Source organism: Dendronephthya gigantea, unplaced genomic scaffold (assembly GCF_004324835.1).
Source record: "Dendronephthya gigantea isolate DGI-Jeju-01 unplaced genomic scaffold, DenGig_1.0 000009F, whole genome shotgun sequence".
NCBI classification, from domain to species: domain Eukaryota; kingdom Metazoa; phylum Cnidaria; class Anthozoa; order Malacalcyonacea; family Nephtheidae; genus Dendronephthya; species Dendronephthya gigantea.
Window position 1 is genome coordinate 3,423,203 of NW_021163019.1, and position 17,702 is coordinate 3,440,904.

Below are 17,702 nucleotides of genomic sequence, written 5' to 3' on the forward strand. Positions count from 1 at the left end.
AACCTCTCTTATAAATAGACGCTCGACTAGAGGGCCCTTGACCCTCGACTGTTGTGAGGTTCTCTCGAAACTCATACCAATTCCGCTTTCTGTTCTATATTTTTTTAGATTCTTCGATTTTTATTTCTCATTGCGCTCCTACCTTGTCCTCAAGCAACGGGTAAGGATGAAGAAATCATTATTGGTACTCTATAATAAGTCCTATTAGATCCTGTTAACTGAGGCTTAACTTTTAATTATGCTGAAGAGTTTTTATCAGTAGTTTATAGGCTTAAAATCTTAACATAAACACGTTTCGACGTTTTCCAGAAACTTGCGTACTCAAACCTTTTTTGAACGGATTTATTCTTCCATCTAGAAGTTGGTGAAAATTTTATGCTGTTGAACAATTGGAATAATAAATGTCTCCAACACAAGCCTGGCTCTGCAGCACGAGGCACGGATTGTAGTCCAAGTAATTCCCACCAACAATGGCGTTGGTTAGATGGGCTGTACTTACAAAATGTTGGTTCAGAGCAATGCATAACAAGTTTACCAAATGAACCTTTTTTTGATATGCAAAACTGTGTTTCAGGTGAGTGAGAATATCACTGGTATTGTTAATTGGTATATCATATATTGGTATATAACATATGCAAAGTCGGGAAACTTTCATGTACATAAAACTGTAACACCTCGTTGAGGTTGGGCTAAAAGAAGATCTTGATCTGGTCCAAAATGTATTAATACTGCAGACACCAACAATATAGTCATTAGTCAACATTATAGTTATTTTAATGTGAAAATGACATGGTAATAATGTTTTATATAAACAGGCTCTGACGATCAAAGGTTGATATGCTCGTTTAACATGATAACTGGAAGTCAACGTGGACAAAATACAAAAACATTGGGCATGAAAGGCAATGATGTTAGCTTTATAATGTCGGGTAGTGCTGGGGGAAAAAGAAGAAAATGGAGTGTGTATGATGCCGTTAATAAGAAGTCTATATGTAATGGAAAGGCTTTCACAGGTATCTATTTATCATTCCATGGTTTTGGTCCAGCCTGCAAAGGTTGACTTTAGGTATTCGTAGGGTAGAGATTTAGGGTTAGTTTATCAGTGTTCGTATAACAAAACGTATTTGTGGTTGCAATTGTGTGAAGGTGTCTGTTTTAAAAAGGCATCTTTACGTGAGAGATATGTGCAGTACAGATGTTTTCGTTGTAGAAAGATGCAGTACTAAATACATGTTTGTCTTAGCGATGTCTGTATTGAAGGCTTTTGTATTGTTTGAGTTGTCTGTATTAGAGAGGTGTGTGTATTAGAGAGGTGTCTGTATTAGAGAGGTGTCTGTATTAGAGAGATGTCTGTATTAGAGAGGTATCTGTATTAGAGAGATGTCTGTATTAGAGAGATGTCTGTATTAGACAGGTGTCTGCATTGGAGAGGTGTCTGTATGGATGAGTTGTCTGTGTTAAAGAGAAGCTTTCATGAGATTTCTATATAATGGGAAGGTATGAGGGAAAGAATGTAAAGAGGTATATCGGAAATATATCAACGCCTGTCTGCACTAAAGATTTCGAGGAAAGTTTCGGTCGTCAACATTTTCAATTACTTTGTAGATGGTCGGAAATGGTGGATGTTGACAAACGATGCTCATGATGTTAGCAGTGGACTAAGTCCTTTGATCATGTTTACAAGATCATCACACAGTATTGGAATGATGGACAGTACAGGAAGAATACAAAATTTGCTTGGTTTTCTTGACATTGTCAACACAGCACCTCATGCTGTATGGGGAATAAATGATCATAATTCTATGTGGTTTACAGGCAAGGCTCAATTAAGCTTATGCTTTCTATTGACTTGGCTTTAATACTTTCAATCACGGTATTTGTTCATTGTGATTTTGACGACAAATTGCTTGACACTAGAAGATATAGAATGGTTAAACAGAAAATTAGCGTCAAGTGAAAAAAGACCGAGGTTCATTTTAGCCAGTAATTTTATAATTATCAAATGGCTCCACAACTGCACGATCGTCTTATTGAAAGACACAGCTCGTGTATTTTCTAAAAGTCTCTCCTGCATAAATCACACAATTCTGTTCAGAAAGTTTATAAACAGCATCAGAAATTTCTCGCCAACGTCATTGAATCTCTTTTTTTACTTTTAGCTCAGAAAGCATTAAGTTTTGGTCAAGAATCCGTTTCATGGGATAACCAGTTTGGTGCTGGGTATAGCTTCCTTGACTTCACAATGCCCGGCACTGGTTTCTCTATTATGCAGGACGGAAGATTTTGTCGTCGACTTGAGGTAACAGAGAGCGTGGTACAAGGTACCAATTGGGCTTGCGAGGCGTCTTCTGCGATAGTTGTGGAAGATTTCTCTTGTGGTGTGACTGGCTGTTTTGGACTCTTGGCTGGAGTTCTACACTTTAGACAGGGTAAGTTGATGTATCTAAACTGTTCTTCCTAGAGGTTCATCAAGGATAATCTCTTATTGATCCAGTGTTGCTATACTACATGGGGCTGGTTGTTCTAAAAGCATTCAACTTCAACGGCGGACAGGTTTAAAAGGCCAAACGCCTTTGAACAACCCGTCCCCAAGAGGAAACCTAAAATAATCTATAACACTGATTAGCTCTCGTATGGTATTTAATCTTTATTCGTGAGGATAATCTTTATTCATCCAGTGTTCTCAAAAGCTCAAACTCAGCTCAGTTCTCACTGGAAAACCTGATGCGTGGTTTATCATTTTTTAAGATATAAGTACTGAATCGCCGCTTGGAACAGGATGGACGTCTGTTGATGGCCCGAAACATGAAGCTTTCGTCAAAATAAAGGCCGGTCCAATCTACGAGCTCTGGGGAATCACTATAGACGGATATCCTTATAAAAGACTGGGAATGACTGATAGTATTCCTATAGGAACAGCCTGGGAACTAGTACCGGATGTTTTACTGAAAGATGTGTCGTTTGGTATTTATGGTCCAGTGGGTATTGCGAAATACGTAAACGAAATTATTATTTTGAATGGTGAGAGCATGTTATGATAATCTCTTCTGTTTGGTGCTTTCACGATATGTCCTAAGACCATTTCACATTGTCACTGGACGAAATTGCTTGAATCAGTTGAAAGAAAAATTAGGTATTCTCTGGTAGTAATAATGGAATCAGTATTTCTGGTTTCTAATTAGTTGATTTCTGCCAAACTTGTTTTAAATCAGCTAATAGCTCTAATTGGTTGATTATTAACTCTAATTGGTTGATTATGAGCTCTAATTGGGTGATTATGAACTCTAATTGGTTGATTATTAGCTCTAATTGTTTGGTTTCTAGAGTAATTGTTAATTGTTCTCAATTTTCACTCCCAGGTTCTCCTACGTCAAAACGTCAACAAGAGTTGGACGATTATTGTGCTGAGAAAGTTTCGCAGTGTGACCCTAGTTCTGTTGCATCTGGTTGTCCATCAAAACTTTCGTCTTGTAAAGCTCGTTTTACTCCAAAAACTCTCCAGACACATCGTTGGAGGTGTTTCACTGACGATGGTTTGAACTTGGACGGAAATTTGTGGTTAGATGGCGAGATATGCTTTTACACCAAACATGAGCCTTTACGAGGAATTGCTTTAAGATATCCAGTTTTTGGCGATTTTGAAAAGCAGTTATGGATGGATGCCTTTTGTCAAAGATCTGCCGCGTCGTTCGGGTGTTCACAACCTTATTTCTCATATTTGAATTACACAACCCAAAATTTTTGTTGTCGTTCTTTGGTTACAAAGACTTCCTGTCCTGTGATAGAGGATAAACATGATGAACTATTTGCTATGACCAGAGGTAAGGATACAGAAGATTATTGGAAGACTTTGGACGTTTGTTTGGGGTAAACACTACGTGAATTTAGTTTTACAGAGTTTTCTGTCCGTAAGCCCGGACCATCATCCGGGCAATTCACTAAATTTAAGTGGTGTTTCCACAAGCAAACGTCTAAAATTATATATCGCCATGCAAACTTTCAAATAACTTATGTTGGAAGACTGTTGAGTGAATTTTTTTCATGCAAAACGTTTTTCTGTAAAAGGATTCTTAATTACCAAACAGTTTAATACAGTCGGTGAAATATAATCCGGTGATCTGCGCTCATATTTTATTAAAGATTGTTGAAATAGAAATATATTCTGTATGAAACCAGCCGAAGTTTTGTGTTTATTTCGAGTTATGTTAAATAAAGTAAAATTATTAAGTTAAAATTATTGTTTTTTCAAGCGAAAAAATTAATTTTTGTTTGACAAATATTCGCAGTCCCTACCCACCATTTCAGATCACTTAGTTACGAAATATTTCATCATTTCTTTCGCTTGATTTATTCTTTCTTACTACCATGTTTTATTTCTTTTCCACAGGAACTTGTGCTGATAATCCTCTTGTTGAACCTTTTGCAAGCAGTCAGTTCTCAACGTCTTTAAACCAATTTTATGTTCCTGTAAAGTTATCTAGCATTACCGAATTTTGTCATCAATATCCCTATGGAACTGTGGACGTTTTTGTCGAAATTGATTTTCTGTTTCGACATAAGATTTGCGCTGTCGGTACAATGGGTATGAATGGTTTTTTTATACCAAACTATCAAATTTCTTACGGTGTAAAAAAAGATAGTTGGAATACATCCTCTGTACTCGGATATCCTTATGTAAGTAATAAAAAAATTAATAATAATAATAAAAAGTTTCGATCACATTTTTAGGCAGCTTCAACTCGATGTTAGCTAGAATCATGCACAAAGTCCTAGTTTAGCCTTGCATAACCCCAAAGTAATGTGCTTCTTTTATGCACTACATTCTTGTAGTGTGCTTAAATGATAATAACTTTAAACATCTGTATTCTATAGGTATATGAAGTTAACGCAACCACGTTAGTTAAACGTTATTTGCCTGCCCAAGTGGAAGCAAGATGGTTTCGCATCACATTTCAATCGGTTAAAACTGAAAAGAGATGTTTGAAAGTTGAAGTTTATGGCTCTTCTTTAGGTTAGTGACACATCTCTTGATCAGGGGTGTGAGGTAGGGTGTGTGTGGGAAAAGGTGTAGCAGGGAAGGGCAGAGTGTGTGGGTGGGGGGGAGTTTCTTTAAAAATATCTGTCATATGCATATGGGTCATTGGTCATAAATTTTGTAAAAAGATTTTTGTGTCTGACGACAAGTGCAATACAATATGGTGTGGTTATGGTTTGTGCTCGATATATAGAATCAATACTCTTTGTTTTGTCCGTTTAGAAACAGAAGCGGACTCGTGTAGTTACTACAAGGATCATCTCGGTGCTGATCTGGATGGTGTTTATAATATATATCCGAAGGACACGGAAATAAAGAAGCGGGTATTTTGTAAAGGGATTAGAAGTCGTGAACCTGTTGTTGAGTATCCATTTGAAGAGCTTGGTAAGTTGGTTGAGTCAACAAAAGTCATTTAAAATTAACATATGGAGGGTTAGGAGAAATATTCATTCGTATATAAACCGCAATGATATGCAAGAACCTGGAAATTATAGCCTTATTCCAATCGAACCTTGTTACTTATCTTAACTCTATTCTAACGCTGATTCTGGTTACTCCTTAGTCAAACCCTAATCTTTTCAACACGCTCTAATCTAATAACCCTAATCCGTCCATGTATTTATAGTCGGCATTGAAGAAATCGGTTGTTTTCATGACACTCAATCACGTGCATTGCCGGTTCATTTTGACGTCAGTGCAAACAATGCTGTTGCACAGTGTCAGGCCAAGGCTCATGCTGCAGGATATGAAGTTTTTGGTATACAGTCCCCTGCTCTATGTTTTACTGGACCGCGAGCTCATCTTACATATAATCAATACGGTGAAGCAGGGAATTGTGTGGACGGAAAAGGAGGTGGTTGGAGCAATACCGTTTATCGCATTCGGAAAGGTAAGATGTGTTTCCATGTTGTCTCAATATCAAACCGTTTTCATCCCTCGATTTTTGGATGTTCAAACCACTGAGCGAGCGAACTGTGTTAAAACCTGGAACGCTAAACTTGGCCGCTATCTTTGAAGCCAAATTTGTAGTCTTGGAAGGTGTGAAGATACGTAGGAAACCTTGTGACGATGGATACAGTTTGATAATTAGGGTTGACAGAGGATACCAAAGTACCTAAAGCTTCACCTATAAGTTTTAAAATATTATTTCACAAAGAAGCGGGTAAATTGCAAGCATATTTTTCCACATCCCTTTATACTTCATTCGTTTTTTTTTCCAGCTGATAAGTTCTTTTGGCCTCTAAATACAACTGTCGGTGGCAAACCTGCCCCAATCAAACATGGAAAACACGCAGTGAATGTCTTGCAAAGTTCAGGTAGTTATGCCCTTGCTCGGTTTCCTAACCACTGTGTCACCGACCCTGAACTCTGCGATGATGGTCTCAGTCTTGAGTTCTGGTTGTGGTTTGATTACACATTTGATAACATTCTAACAAGAATAATCAAGTCGGGTTTTGGTAAACCACAAGTCACATCTCGTGGTTTCACAGTAGATTTAAAATACCATCATATTTGTATGGTGATTCATACGGAATGGTACTCGTATAAAGCGTGTGTTGGTCCTCTTGGAAGACCAAAACAATGGCTTCATGTTCTCGCATTCTGGGATGTTACTTCTGGACTCACAGTAATAGGTATCGTAACGTTATATATTTTTGCTGGAAGGCCACGTAAAGTAAAGTCTGAAACATCAAATATCTCGTCATTTCTATTTCAGTGGATGATCTGCAACTGAATTCCCAGGGAATAAAGAAAAGATGGCAACATCGATATTTTGACACCAACAGTGAGCTACGTTTGGGAGATATTTATTATGGCACTGCCAAGAGATATGAAGTTGCAATTCACTCTCTCACAATATGGGCACGAAAACTTTCTAACGATGAAGTAGAAGCACGGTTTACGAAAGGTAAGGGTAATATCTTTAGGCTCACACCTGCAATTTTTGCTGCGATTTCGTCTTCTGATAGATGTAAACGAGTAACAAGTTAGAAATGTTCTGATGTACAAGAGCTCTTATCAGAACATCCGTAACTAATTCACTCGTTCACATTTATCAAAAGAAGAAAATCGCAAGTGTAAACGGACCTTTACGACACTTGTTCTCTACTCCAGAGTTAGTTGTGTTAGTTGAATGAATCGATTCCTAAACCAAAAATGAACAGGTTTACTGATACGATCTGGCCCAACGAAGTTGTTTCCCGTAAATACTTGTTTTGGCTCGTCTTTTCATGCATAGCCAATGCATGCAATTAAGACGTAAAACCAGCAGTTTTTTATGCTTGTATTATCACGTTAATTTTATAGTTTAAATGTGTTTAAGACAAATAATTTTCCACCACATTATAGGTTATACTATGGGAGCAGAGGGAGAGTCGTGTGATGTATATTGTACGGCAAAAGGATTAACGTGTGACCCAGCTATGTTTGGAAAGTTTAAAAACATCTTTAGTCGTCTGGGTGTGGAGTGCGCCTCATATCAGCCGTACGATCCTTTAGATAAAGCTCAGCCTTACGCCACGGTGGGTAAAACATGTCATGGTCTTTTTGAAAAGGAAAAAAAGATACCTTGTGGTGCTTCAAAAGTTGCTGTTCGTCGCTTATGTCGTTGTGAACGACCGGGTAAGTTTTGCATTATAGGAGTTAGCTAAATTAGCTTTCACAATATATGAAACTTGTAAAAGATCGATTGATTCCAGGTTTGTGGAGTGGTTTAAATATAAATAGATTGCGTTTTTAAGTTCTGATTTGGTTTTCATTAGTACACGGAGTGTTCACCGAGTGGTCTCACTGGAGTTTTTGTTCTCGTACTTGTGGATCTGGACGACGCGTGAGAACTCGTTCTTGTACACATCCTTCTCCAAGATTTGGAGGCAAAGATTGTGAAGGAATAACAAGTATGCATGATGATTGCCAGGAATTGCCTTGTGGCGGTAAGCAGGAAATATTTGATTGTTTAAATGGACATGAACGATTCTTCAACAAGATCCATTAAATCAGTGAAATATTTTTCTATATTCAATGTTCAATGTCAACATAATATTCAATGTTTTCATTCGTACAATGGTAGGAATATTTTCATATTTTCATGGTCAGCAAAATGAGATTAAGAGATCAGTATTATAGCCCGCCTGTCATGCCACTATATATTGCCTGATATACTCGTTCTTTCTTTATTTCAGTGCGACACGGAATCTTACATGAGACCTGGCTAGGCAATCCTGATTTTATCCTTTCTACAACTAGTCAAATTTACAAATTTAGAAACTACCCGGACAGGCCGTCGTTTTCCCACATCATTGAAAACTTTTCAATGGAAAGCAATCGTACATTTTACGCAGAGCGATTTAGAACATATTTCATCGCCCCAAACGATGGTGATTACATATTCAGGATAGAATGCCCAGTTGCTTGTTCCATGAGTTTCAGGAAGAGATACAAAGTGCGTTTACTTGTGAACATTGAGAAAGGGTAAGAATTCTTTGCAGATTATAATGTTCTCTAAGCCATGAAGGCCATTTCATATGATCGTGTGTATTATAATTATCATTATTTTTCTTTTTAGGCCTAGAGTGTTTTCTAGCACCGTCACAGATCTTGTTGCTGGCGAGAAATACTTTCTTCTATTGAGTTCCGTTCACAACGACGTTTCCAATCCATTTAAGCTTGGATTCGAATGTATCTCTAGCGGCTTAAATATCAATCCTATAACTAAAGAGTATTTAATGTGGCCAGCTCAAGGTAATAAATTTAATCAGGGGTTTTATAGATAAGCTTTTAGATAAGAAAGGGTGACAATATTTTAATAGAGGGGTGATTTAATACAGAGGATATTTTATCAGAGAGGGTGTTTAATATAGGAAGGGTAGTTAAATAGAGCAAGTAGAAAGATGTTTGATAAAGAGCTTGGGCAAAAATTATCTTATTCATTTTTAGCTGAGCAAGGTGTATCAAGGGAATTATGGGACGTAAGTCTTAAGGGTAATGTATATGTCTCCAGAAGTAATACAGAAAATGTTGTAAAAAATGAAGGTGAGGCAGACTTCAGCGAAGAACGTGATAATTTCGAAATAGAAAGTTTTGGAAAGTTCTACGTTCAACGACTACAAGGCTACTTTTTAGCAACATCAAATGGACAATATCGTTTCTACTTGTCTTGTCGTGAAAGATGTTATTTGTATATGGACGATGTTTACCAGTTTGGTGACCATGACACATGGATTGACTCGAAATGGAGCAGGTGTGACAAACTATAGTTATTTGTTTAGTATTTGTTTAGCTATTACCACCAAACAGAACACGAAGTTAACTGCATAAAGACAAATCTCTATTCGTGGTTTTCAATGCCCCCTCATTGACACGGGTCGCCCGTTTACAGTTAAGAAGACTACATCCTATAATTCTACGAAACGCAATAAGAAGATTTTTCCAAATTTACCAAAATTTGTCCTAGAATTTTCTGCTGGAAATCACCACCATGCATTGCTATCTCCATGACTTTTCTATTAATAATCTGATTGGTTATTACATTTTAAACAGTGGAGAGGAATTCACAAAAACTTTGGAAGGCGGGAAGTTTTACAAAATTGTTATACTGCATTATCAACGGTCTTGGACACAGGACTATGTTGCCTTAGGAGTAACTTTGCCTGACGGAACTGTGTTACATCCAATCAGCAAACAGTATTTGTGGCTCAAAATTCCAGGTAAAGTTTACGTGTTCATCACTGTTATGCTGGATCACTTTTAGGGCTCCGATGGGGAAGTCGTTTTTGTTGAAACTTTTAGCAGTCCGCAGATATTTATATGATTTGTTAGCTGTGTAAGTTCTAAACTATTTTCCTATAGAATGTCCAGTATGGAACAAGAAAAAACCTGTACTCAATAAACTATAAGAATATTAGAGCTCTAAGTGCATGTACTTGAGGTCAAATAGTTATCTCCTGTTGTGAATCTTATTTTACTGTGGTTGCAACATCTTGTCAAAACTATTAAGACGATTCCTTGTTCTTTTGATATTCCTTAGATAAGCTTGAACTTGAAAGACAACCAGCGCAGAAAAATGTTCTCTCGTCGTCTCCTGTTGGTAATGCGTTAGATGGTGTACCTAATACGTGTTCAATGTCCAGTTCAACTACAAATCCATGGTTGCAGTTAGAAAGTGAAATCATATTCACTGTATTTGGTGTCGCGATTACAAACCAGATTACTAATCCTTCAATGCTTGATAACGTCGAAGTTAGAATAGGAGGTCACAAAGCTGTGCATGCTAGACATAGAAATCATTTGTGTTATGCTCCGATTGCTCACATATCATCCGGTGAAACAAGAGCTTATCCATGTACATCCAGACTGAGTGGGAGATTCGTGATAATCTGGTTACCAGGCAACAATAGAGTCTTGACTATATGTGAGGTTGTTGTATACGGACGGAGGCCTCAAGGTAAGACTTGCTTCTTTTTGGGTTTCTTAAAATATCCCTCGTTCCTAAACAACTCCCTTGCACTCAAGATTTTCACTCCTTCCTAACCAATCAGATCGTTTTGATATCTGGCAAGCCACCTCATCCTCAAATCTTTTTCTTTATGTGATTTTACTAAGAAGTTAAATTTTTTTTCAATTTACTATATTAGTTTTCAAAAACAGTTATGATCAAGGAGCAGAGGATGGAAGAGTTGAGCAGTGGCAGACTAGTTCTTCTGAAGCGATGCCGCGTCATGATAAAAGGAATATTGCGTTGCATCATCCATACAGTAGTTGGTGCGGGAGTGAAGACGATTCATTTTGGGAAGTGCGATTCATTGAGCGTCGAAGTATTGTTGGTGTTATGACTGGCCCAGATCCTTTGGAGCATAAATATGTGACTAATGCAAGAATTATGGTTCAGGATGAAAACGATGACTGGATCATTGTCAAAAATCAACAACATGATGTAAGTTTAATGACTTGCCATAGAGTGAAGACGATAACAAGCTTTCAAGTAAACAAGCTTTTAGAAAATGAATCATGCAAAAATGCGTGTCAAATACTTGTGAAAAACCGGATTCTTTCAAATCTATCCACAGATAACCATTACTAACCTCATCTTCTTTTGCAGCACTTTGGCATGAATCAGGAAATAAGGTTTTTGGACTTTCGGAAAACCTACCATACTAAATCTTTGAAGTTCATCCCACTTTCATGGTTCCACAAACCTTGTGTCCGCCTATCAATAATAGGAAAACAGTGGGGTAAGTTGATTGAAACTGGCTTGGTTGTTATCAGAGCTTTGAAATGACAGTTACTTTGCCTATTATTAAGGTGGTCTTACAGGAAAAAATATAATGAAATCGTGAATTTTGCTATTTTCTAAAAATTGACTAATTGCAATCTTTGTTATTTGTTTTTTGATGTACAATTAGCTTTTTTCTCAAAAGTTCACGCAGACCTCGAAAAAATCCCTTTTTTTTTGGGAAGGTATAATATTTTCCCCCTAGTAACGGGCTTAGCAACCAATGTTTACTGTTAGAAAACTTGTTTATTTGTTGGTGTATGAAAATTTCTTTTTGTTTCACCCCTCCCCCATACAGGAGAATAGTTCTAGTAGCTGCTGACCACTTTTAACGTCGTCCATCCCCTTGTTTTGCATATTTTCCTTCGCTTACTATACAAAGTTGAATCAACATATTTCGCGGTGAATTTGTTGCTAAGATCATTCTTAACTTTTGCGCTTTGGGATTGGTCTTTGTTGCTTCATTTTATTATATTTTTGTTGTGAAATGCCAAGGGAATACAGGAGAAGTAAGAAACGAAAGTTTTGCGGCAATCGCTATGATAATTCAGCGAAGAAAAAACGCGTTGATACTGTTGATGGGGATACAATATCGGCCGATCCTTCAACTTCCGCAGCAAATGAAGCTGTTCTAAATACATCTGCTTCAGCCAAAAAAATTGGGTTTTCTGACATTCCAGATGACAGTAGCTATAGCGAACAAAGCCAAAGCACAGATGTAAGTGGCTATCGGTTTGTTGACCTTCAAATAATGTCAGAATTTGTGTCTGAGGTGTGTTGTAAGGAATGTGGCAGTTCCTGCCTCGTACTTGAAGACAACCCTCGAGAGAGAAAAGGTTCTGCCTCCCATCTAAGAGCCCGTTGTGAAGCTTGCGGGTGGGTATATACATTTTACACTTCCAAGAAGGTAGGACACTCGTTTGACGTGAATAAAAGATTCGTTTACGCTATGCGAAGCCTTGGTGAAGGACATACATCAGCCAAACGATTCTGTGCCTTGATGGACATGCCACCCCCTCTTCAACCAACTGCATACAGGGATTGTAACATTGCTTTGGCCAAGGCAGCAAAGGCAGTGGCTACAACCACCATGCTAAATGCTGCTAATGAAGTGAAGAAGGACCCAACTAATCAAATCAACCAGTGTTCTGTATCATGTGATGGTACTTGGCAAAGGCGTGGGCATTCCTCACTGAATGGTTGTGTAACAACACTATCAATGGATACAGGAAAGTGTTTAGATGTTGAAATCTTAACAAAAGTTTGTCATGGTTGCCAAAAAGTAGAGAGAGAGAAAGATTTGGAAGAAAAAGCAGCTAAGAAGGAAGTCCATATTAGCAAATGTAAAATAAATCACAAGGGTTCATCAGCTGCCATGGAGACTGAAGGCGTAAAACGTATATTCCGAAGAAGTGAAGAGGATAGGAAACTTCAGTACACTGAGTATTTTGGGGATGGTGATAGCAAGGCACATGCTGAGGTAGAAAATATCTATCATGGAATAAAGATTGCAAAAAAAGAATGTGTTGGACATGTTCAGAAGCGTGTTGGAACTGCTTTGCGGAAACTAAAAAAAGAAAACAAAGGTATTGGCGGGAAGGGAAAGCTTACCAACACACTAATAGACAAACTTCAGAATTACTATGGGATTGCAATCCGTAGCAACTCTGGGGATCTCAAAGCAATGAAAGCAGCCATTTTTGCAAGTCTTTTTCACTGTGTTTCTTCAAAGAAGAGAAATCTGCATACCCACTGTCCTGATGGACCTAACAGTTGGTGTAGATTCAAACAGGATAAAGCAAATAATACTACAAAATATGTGCCTGGACCTGGGCTTCCAGACAATATTATTAAGTTGATCAGGCCCATATATGAAAGACTCAGCAGTGATGAGCTACTGAGCAAATGTTTAGATGGCAAGACGCAAAATCAAAATGAATCCTTGAATGGGATGATCTGGAATAGGATTCCGAAGAACGTTTTTGTTGGTGCCAATGTTCTGGAACTTGGTGTATATGATGCTGTGGCACACTTTAACATTGGTGCAGAGGCTGCAGTTAATCTTCTTAAGGAAGTGAAGTTGAAGCCAGGAAAGTTTTGTGTAGAAGGGCTGAACAAGATTAATAAAGAGCGAGTGAAGAGGGCAAATGTCAAGGCTAAAGAATGTTCGAGAAAGAAGAGAAAGATATTACGAGGCCAAAAGAAAAGGAAAGATGAAAAACTAAAGGAGGAAGAGGGTACTACATACAAATCAGGAGGATTTTAAGGAATTTTTGGTAATATTGGCTTGTTTTTATGTCAATTCGAACAAGTTAATGCAGTAAATTTCTTGTAACTTAAACTTTGATGCTGTTTTTCCCAGTTTACGATTTTGATACATTTTGCGATATTCAAAACATGATAACTAAGAAAGTATTTGAGCAAATGCTGTGAAATTTTCAGTATTTACAGTTTCTTGAAATTCTCTAGGAGATGAACTAGAATGGAATTGTTTGGTTGAATTAAAACCAAGATATTATCATTAATGTAACACAATATCCTGTTTTAGCCACCTTAAGTAAGATTTCACAATGACCTTTTACAACAGAAGGATAATTCTAGTTCATCTCCAAGACAGTCACTTTAGCAATAAAATAAAGCTTTTCCCATGTTTATATCATTAATATATCTTTAGTTATCATGTTTTAAAATGTGCCCTATTTTATTGGGAAAAAGCCTGTTATCTCTGTAACCATGGTAACCCAACTTTACTAAGTTGTGTTTTTAGTGTCTCACTTTACCCTCTAACAACTTCCCAAAGCAAAAAGTTCAATTTGTTTGAAAATAAGGAAAAAAATTTTTTCCCTGTAAGACCACCTTCCAGTATTCCTAGAGTATACACAATACAGAAGTATTAAACTACATTTAAAGATTAAAGTACCTTTCTCTGGAAAGCTTTATATCATTTCGACATCTCAACTCTGACAGGTCCATTGAGAATCCTTCCTTATTTATTAGGTGTTACTATGATAAGGCACTTGGATAGACGAACTTTATTTATGCTAGGTAGCTCTACCGTTTTAATTAACTGTTTTTCCTGGAGGTCCAATAAGAATCATCTCTTATTGATCCAGTGTTACTACAGGAGGAAACCTAAACTAAACTAACTTTATTTATACTGGATAGCAGTTCTAAACTGTTCTTCCTAGAGGCTCAATAAGGATCATCTCTTCACAGAGATTTTATTTATATATGGCTATATACCTACAATAATAAGAACTTTTTTTCAACAGATAATTCCTTTGCTTGGCCATTCTATAATGTTGAAAATACGACACGTATGAGACTTTCTGGCGCAGAAAGCTTTGTTAAGGTTGGAGGAAAACCAGGATACCTTATTCCAACAACCAGTCATATTGAGTTATCGGGACTCAATATTTTATGCCTTTGGGATCCGAAAAAATGTTCTGGTAGTTTTGTAATAGGAATTCAAATTTCTGTGAAAGATGTTTCAGTTGATGGCGTCATTTTCAGCACAAGCGGTCACAATACTTCTGTTGTGGGTACATCATTGTTTCTGAAGGATTCAAATTTGGTCGTAGCCATTCGTACAGCAACCAGGATTTGGACTGTAACTGCGCCTGCAAGCGGTTTAGATCGTGACAATTTCACATATGTGATGATATATTGGCAGTACAATAATGATATTAGTTTAGAAATTGATCGTATTCCTTACACAGCACCATATAAGGTGGTACCTGGTGTTCCTTACAATGGGGATCTGTTTCCTGGTGTGATCAAACTTGGTGGAACAGAATTTATAATAAATTGGTTTACTCTCGACATAATACCTTATACGACATCGTTCAACAAAAGAATACAGTATGCAGGTAATATTCAGCAAGATTTGTTATTTTGGGATTCTTCAGTAATATCCGCACCCTATTAACTTGATTTTTAAAACTCTCTCGGCGAAGCTGTTATCCAACATCAAGCTGTTATCCAACCAGGATCTTTATCTAAGAGTGTGAAATTTTCCTACGATTCTTACACGATCGAAATTCTTTTACGTTCAATAGTAGTGATATAACATATTTTCCCTTTACCCTAGCTGATGGCTGGCATACAGAGTGGACATCTTGGAGTTACTGTTCTAGATCATGCGGTGTTTCGGGAGTGCAGTATCGTTACAGGCGATGTACCAACCCCTTCCCGATATTTGATGGATTAGAATGCCCACTGGATACTTTGAAAGAGACGCGTCCTTGTCCTAAGCCGTCATGTGAAAGTAAGTTGCAGGTTTCCCATAAGGTCCATATTCTCATTTTCCGTATTTTTTTTTGTATTTCATGCCCGTTAATAAGAATACGTTTGAGTTAAGCCGGAAAAAAAATGAATTAATTTAGCGCAGGAGGAAGATAGGATAAATGTTCCACAATTTACCTCTTAAAACTCGAACTTTTTCAGCAAATGATGGCGTTCTTCGCGAAGTTTGGATGAACAAAAGTCCTCCTCAATTTTCTTTATCAAATGTATTTGATGATTACCCAAGTAATCTGGAAGTTGTGGCTGACTTTTCTATCACTTATAATGAAGGTCCCTTTGCCGAGAGACTTCGGACTTTCTTACAAGCAAACAAGAGTGGAGAGTTTCAAATTCAAATATCTTGCACTTACCAATGTGAATTATGGATAAGCCCAAACGATGTGCCCGATCACAAGATGAAAATTCTGTCACATGATGCGAGTAGTAATTCTCATTGGCCAGTAAGGTAGGTCTGACAAGCTTGCCGACCAACTGAGCGCCCCAGTTCACTGGATTGCTTACACTTTACATCACCAATAGCCGACCGATAAGCTGTGCTAAGCATTTTCTTTGCAACTTCTATAGGATTTTAACTGGAAGCTACAATTTCAAAGCCGACGAGAATTATTACCTCGAGGTGAGATCATTTGACATTACAGGAGGAAGAAATCACGAATTGTTAACAATCAAGACTCCGGGTTTTGCTGATCCTGGTTTCTCATTGGTTCGTCACAAACCTGGTATGTTACTATTTTTTAGAAAGGTCTCATCACGCCCTTAATTCATCGCGTTGCTTGCAGATTTTCTATATACTTTGTGAAGGAACGTCTTAATTGCAAACAACGAACACTATTTTGTCGAATTTACAGATTGTTATCACGGGCTTGGAGTTGAATCAGGTGCTATTCCTGACGGCGATCTTTACTCGGATGCCACCCCGCAATACAGTCGTTTTGGGTACCGCGGTCGATTGAACGGCGCGTCTCCCCATTGTGCAAAAAGGCTAAATGACTATTATTTTGCCGTCGATCTGGTTCAATTACATTGGATTGTTGCTGTCGCTGTACAAGGTTACATGGAAGGAGGGTTGCAAGGCCATGTCTCTAAATTAATACTTCGAACAAGGCTTGATCGCGCAGAAAATAAAATCACAGACCTTGATACCGTACCCAAGGTATATCACCAAGTGCTCACAGTGTCTTTGTTTTTGAAACCATTTTTGCTGAACTTACTTCATTACATGCTATTTTATTGTAGCTCTATGAAGCCAATGAAAACACACAGAATATAAAAGTTATTAATTTGACAGAGCCAATACGATCTCGATATGTCACTATTTGGATTGATGAATTCTATGGTGATGGTTGTCTCCGAGTAGATGTCGTAGGTTGTCATGCTGGTATGTATCATCATTATCTTCATCACAATCATCATCATCATCATCATCACTATCATCATCATCATCATCATCATCATCACTATCATATCATCACTATCATCATCATCATCACTATCATCATCATCATCACTATCATCATCATCACTATCATCATCACCTGACTCAAAAATGTTTTAGGAAACGTTGCATACTCAAAGGACACCGAACAGTCGACATTAACAGACAGTGGCAAGGCAGTTGATGGTTTGTTTTATCGTTTTTGGAAATATTGTTCTAATCCAAAGCAAAAAGATAACATGATATGGTGGGTGGTAGATTTTGGAAGATCTTACTATATTGGTGAAATTTTTATCGTTGGAAGACGTGATTGCTGCCAGGATCGTATGCAGAATCTTCAAGTACGTATTGGACATCAGAATGGGACTTCAAGTCTTTTAAATCCTCAATGCGGGGGACTTCATTCAGTTTATCCTGCCCGGTCCCTGTCAGTCTATTGTGAACCATATAGATATGGACAGTATTTGACTATCGCTCGAGAGAGTGCCGATTCAGATATCTCATTATGTGAAGTTGCTGCCTTCCAAATTGAGAATGGTATGTCTTGCAGTCTTTATGAATCACTTCTGTTGCATAACAGCAATAATTTCGTATTCTTTAATCATCTCAAAGACTCAAACGTATTCTCACCATTCATAAGAATTTAAACAAAATGC

General features: G+C 37.6%; 2 protein-coding genes across 3 annotated transcripts in view; both read left to right on the forward strand.

Moving 5' to 3' along the window:
- Positions 1 to 17,702, forward strand: part of LOC114517441 — a 34,194-nt gene that overhangs the window by 5,034 nt on the left and 11,458 nt on the right. For both annotated transcript variants that reach the window (XM_028537172.1, XM_028537173.1), the window contains exons 4-32: positions 109 to 160; positions 359 to 574; positions 816 to 1,013; positions 1,606 to 1,815; positions 2,160 to 2,429; positions 2,749 to 3,021; positions 3,360 to 3,821; positions 4,388 to 4,674; positions 4,873 to 5,011; positions 5,258 to 5,419; positions 5,661 to 5,924; positions 6,256 to 6,669; positions 6,753 to 6,944; positions 7,385 to 7,657; positions 7,798 to 7,968; positions 8,218 to 8,506; positions 8,601 to 8,776; positions 8,972 to 9,275; positions 9,575 to 9,741; positions 10,062 to 10,478; positions 10,669 to 10,967; positions 11,133 to 11,265; positions 14,579 to 15,175; positions 15,397 to 15,573; positions 15,753 to 16,056; positions 16,176 to 16,330; positions 16,460 to 16,764; positions 16,848 to 16,989; positions 17,167 to 17,583. In XM_028537172.1, the coding sequence (XP_028392973.1) occupies positions 109 to 160; positions 359 to 574; positions 816 to 1,013; positions 1,606 to 1,815; positions 2,160 to 2,429; positions 2,749 to 3,021; positions 3,360 to 3,821; positions 4,388 to 4,674; positions 4,873 to 5,011; positions 5,258 to 5,419; positions 5,661 to 5,924; positions 6,256 to 6,669; positions 6,753 to 6,944; positions 7,385 to 7,657; positions 7,798 to 7,968; positions 8,218 to 8,506; positions 8,601 to 8,776; positions 8,972 to 9,275; positions 9,575 to 9,741; positions 10,062 to 10,478; positions 10,669 to 10,967; positions 11,133 to 11,265; positions 14,579 to 15,175; positions 15,397 to 15,573; positions 15,753 to 16,056; positions 16,176 to 16,330; positions 16,460 to 16,764; positions 16,848 to 16,989; positions 17,167 to 17,583 (7,465 nt within the window). The remainder of the gene's footprint in view (positions 1 to 108; positions 161 to 358; positions 575 to 815; positions 1,014 to 1,605; positions 1,816 to 2,159; positions 2,430 to 2,748; positions 3,022 to 3,359; positions 3,822 to 4,387; positions 4,675 to 4,872; positions 5,012 to 5,257; positions 5,420 to 5,660; positions 5,925 to 6,255; positions 6,670 to 6,752; positions 6,945 to 7,384; positions 7,658 to 7,797; positions 7,969 to 8,217; positions 8,507 to 8,600; positions 8,777 to 8,971; positions 9,276 to 9,574; positions 9,742 to 10,061; positions 10,479 to 10,668; positions 10,968 to 11,132; positions 11,266 to 14,578; positions 15,176 to 15,396; positions 15,574 to 15,752; positions 16,057 to 16,175; positions 16,331 to 16,459; positions 16,765 to 16,847; positions 16,990 to 17,166; positions 17,584 to 17,702) is intronic.
- Positions 11,496 to 14,134, forward strand: LOC114517447. The gene has a single exon (XM_028537181.1). The coding sequence runs from the start codon at positions 11,794 to 11,796 to the stop codon at positions 13,570 to 13,572; it is 1,779 nt and encodes a 592-aa protein (XP_028392982.1). The 5' UTR covers positions 11,496 to 11,793; the 3' UTR covers positions 13,573 to 14,134.

Excerpts from the sequence above, each read along its gene's own strand:
- LOC114517447 (XM_028537181.1), top strand. The coding sequence starts at position 11,794 with ATGCCAAGGGAATACAGGAGAAGTAAGAAACGAAAGTTTTGCGGCAAT.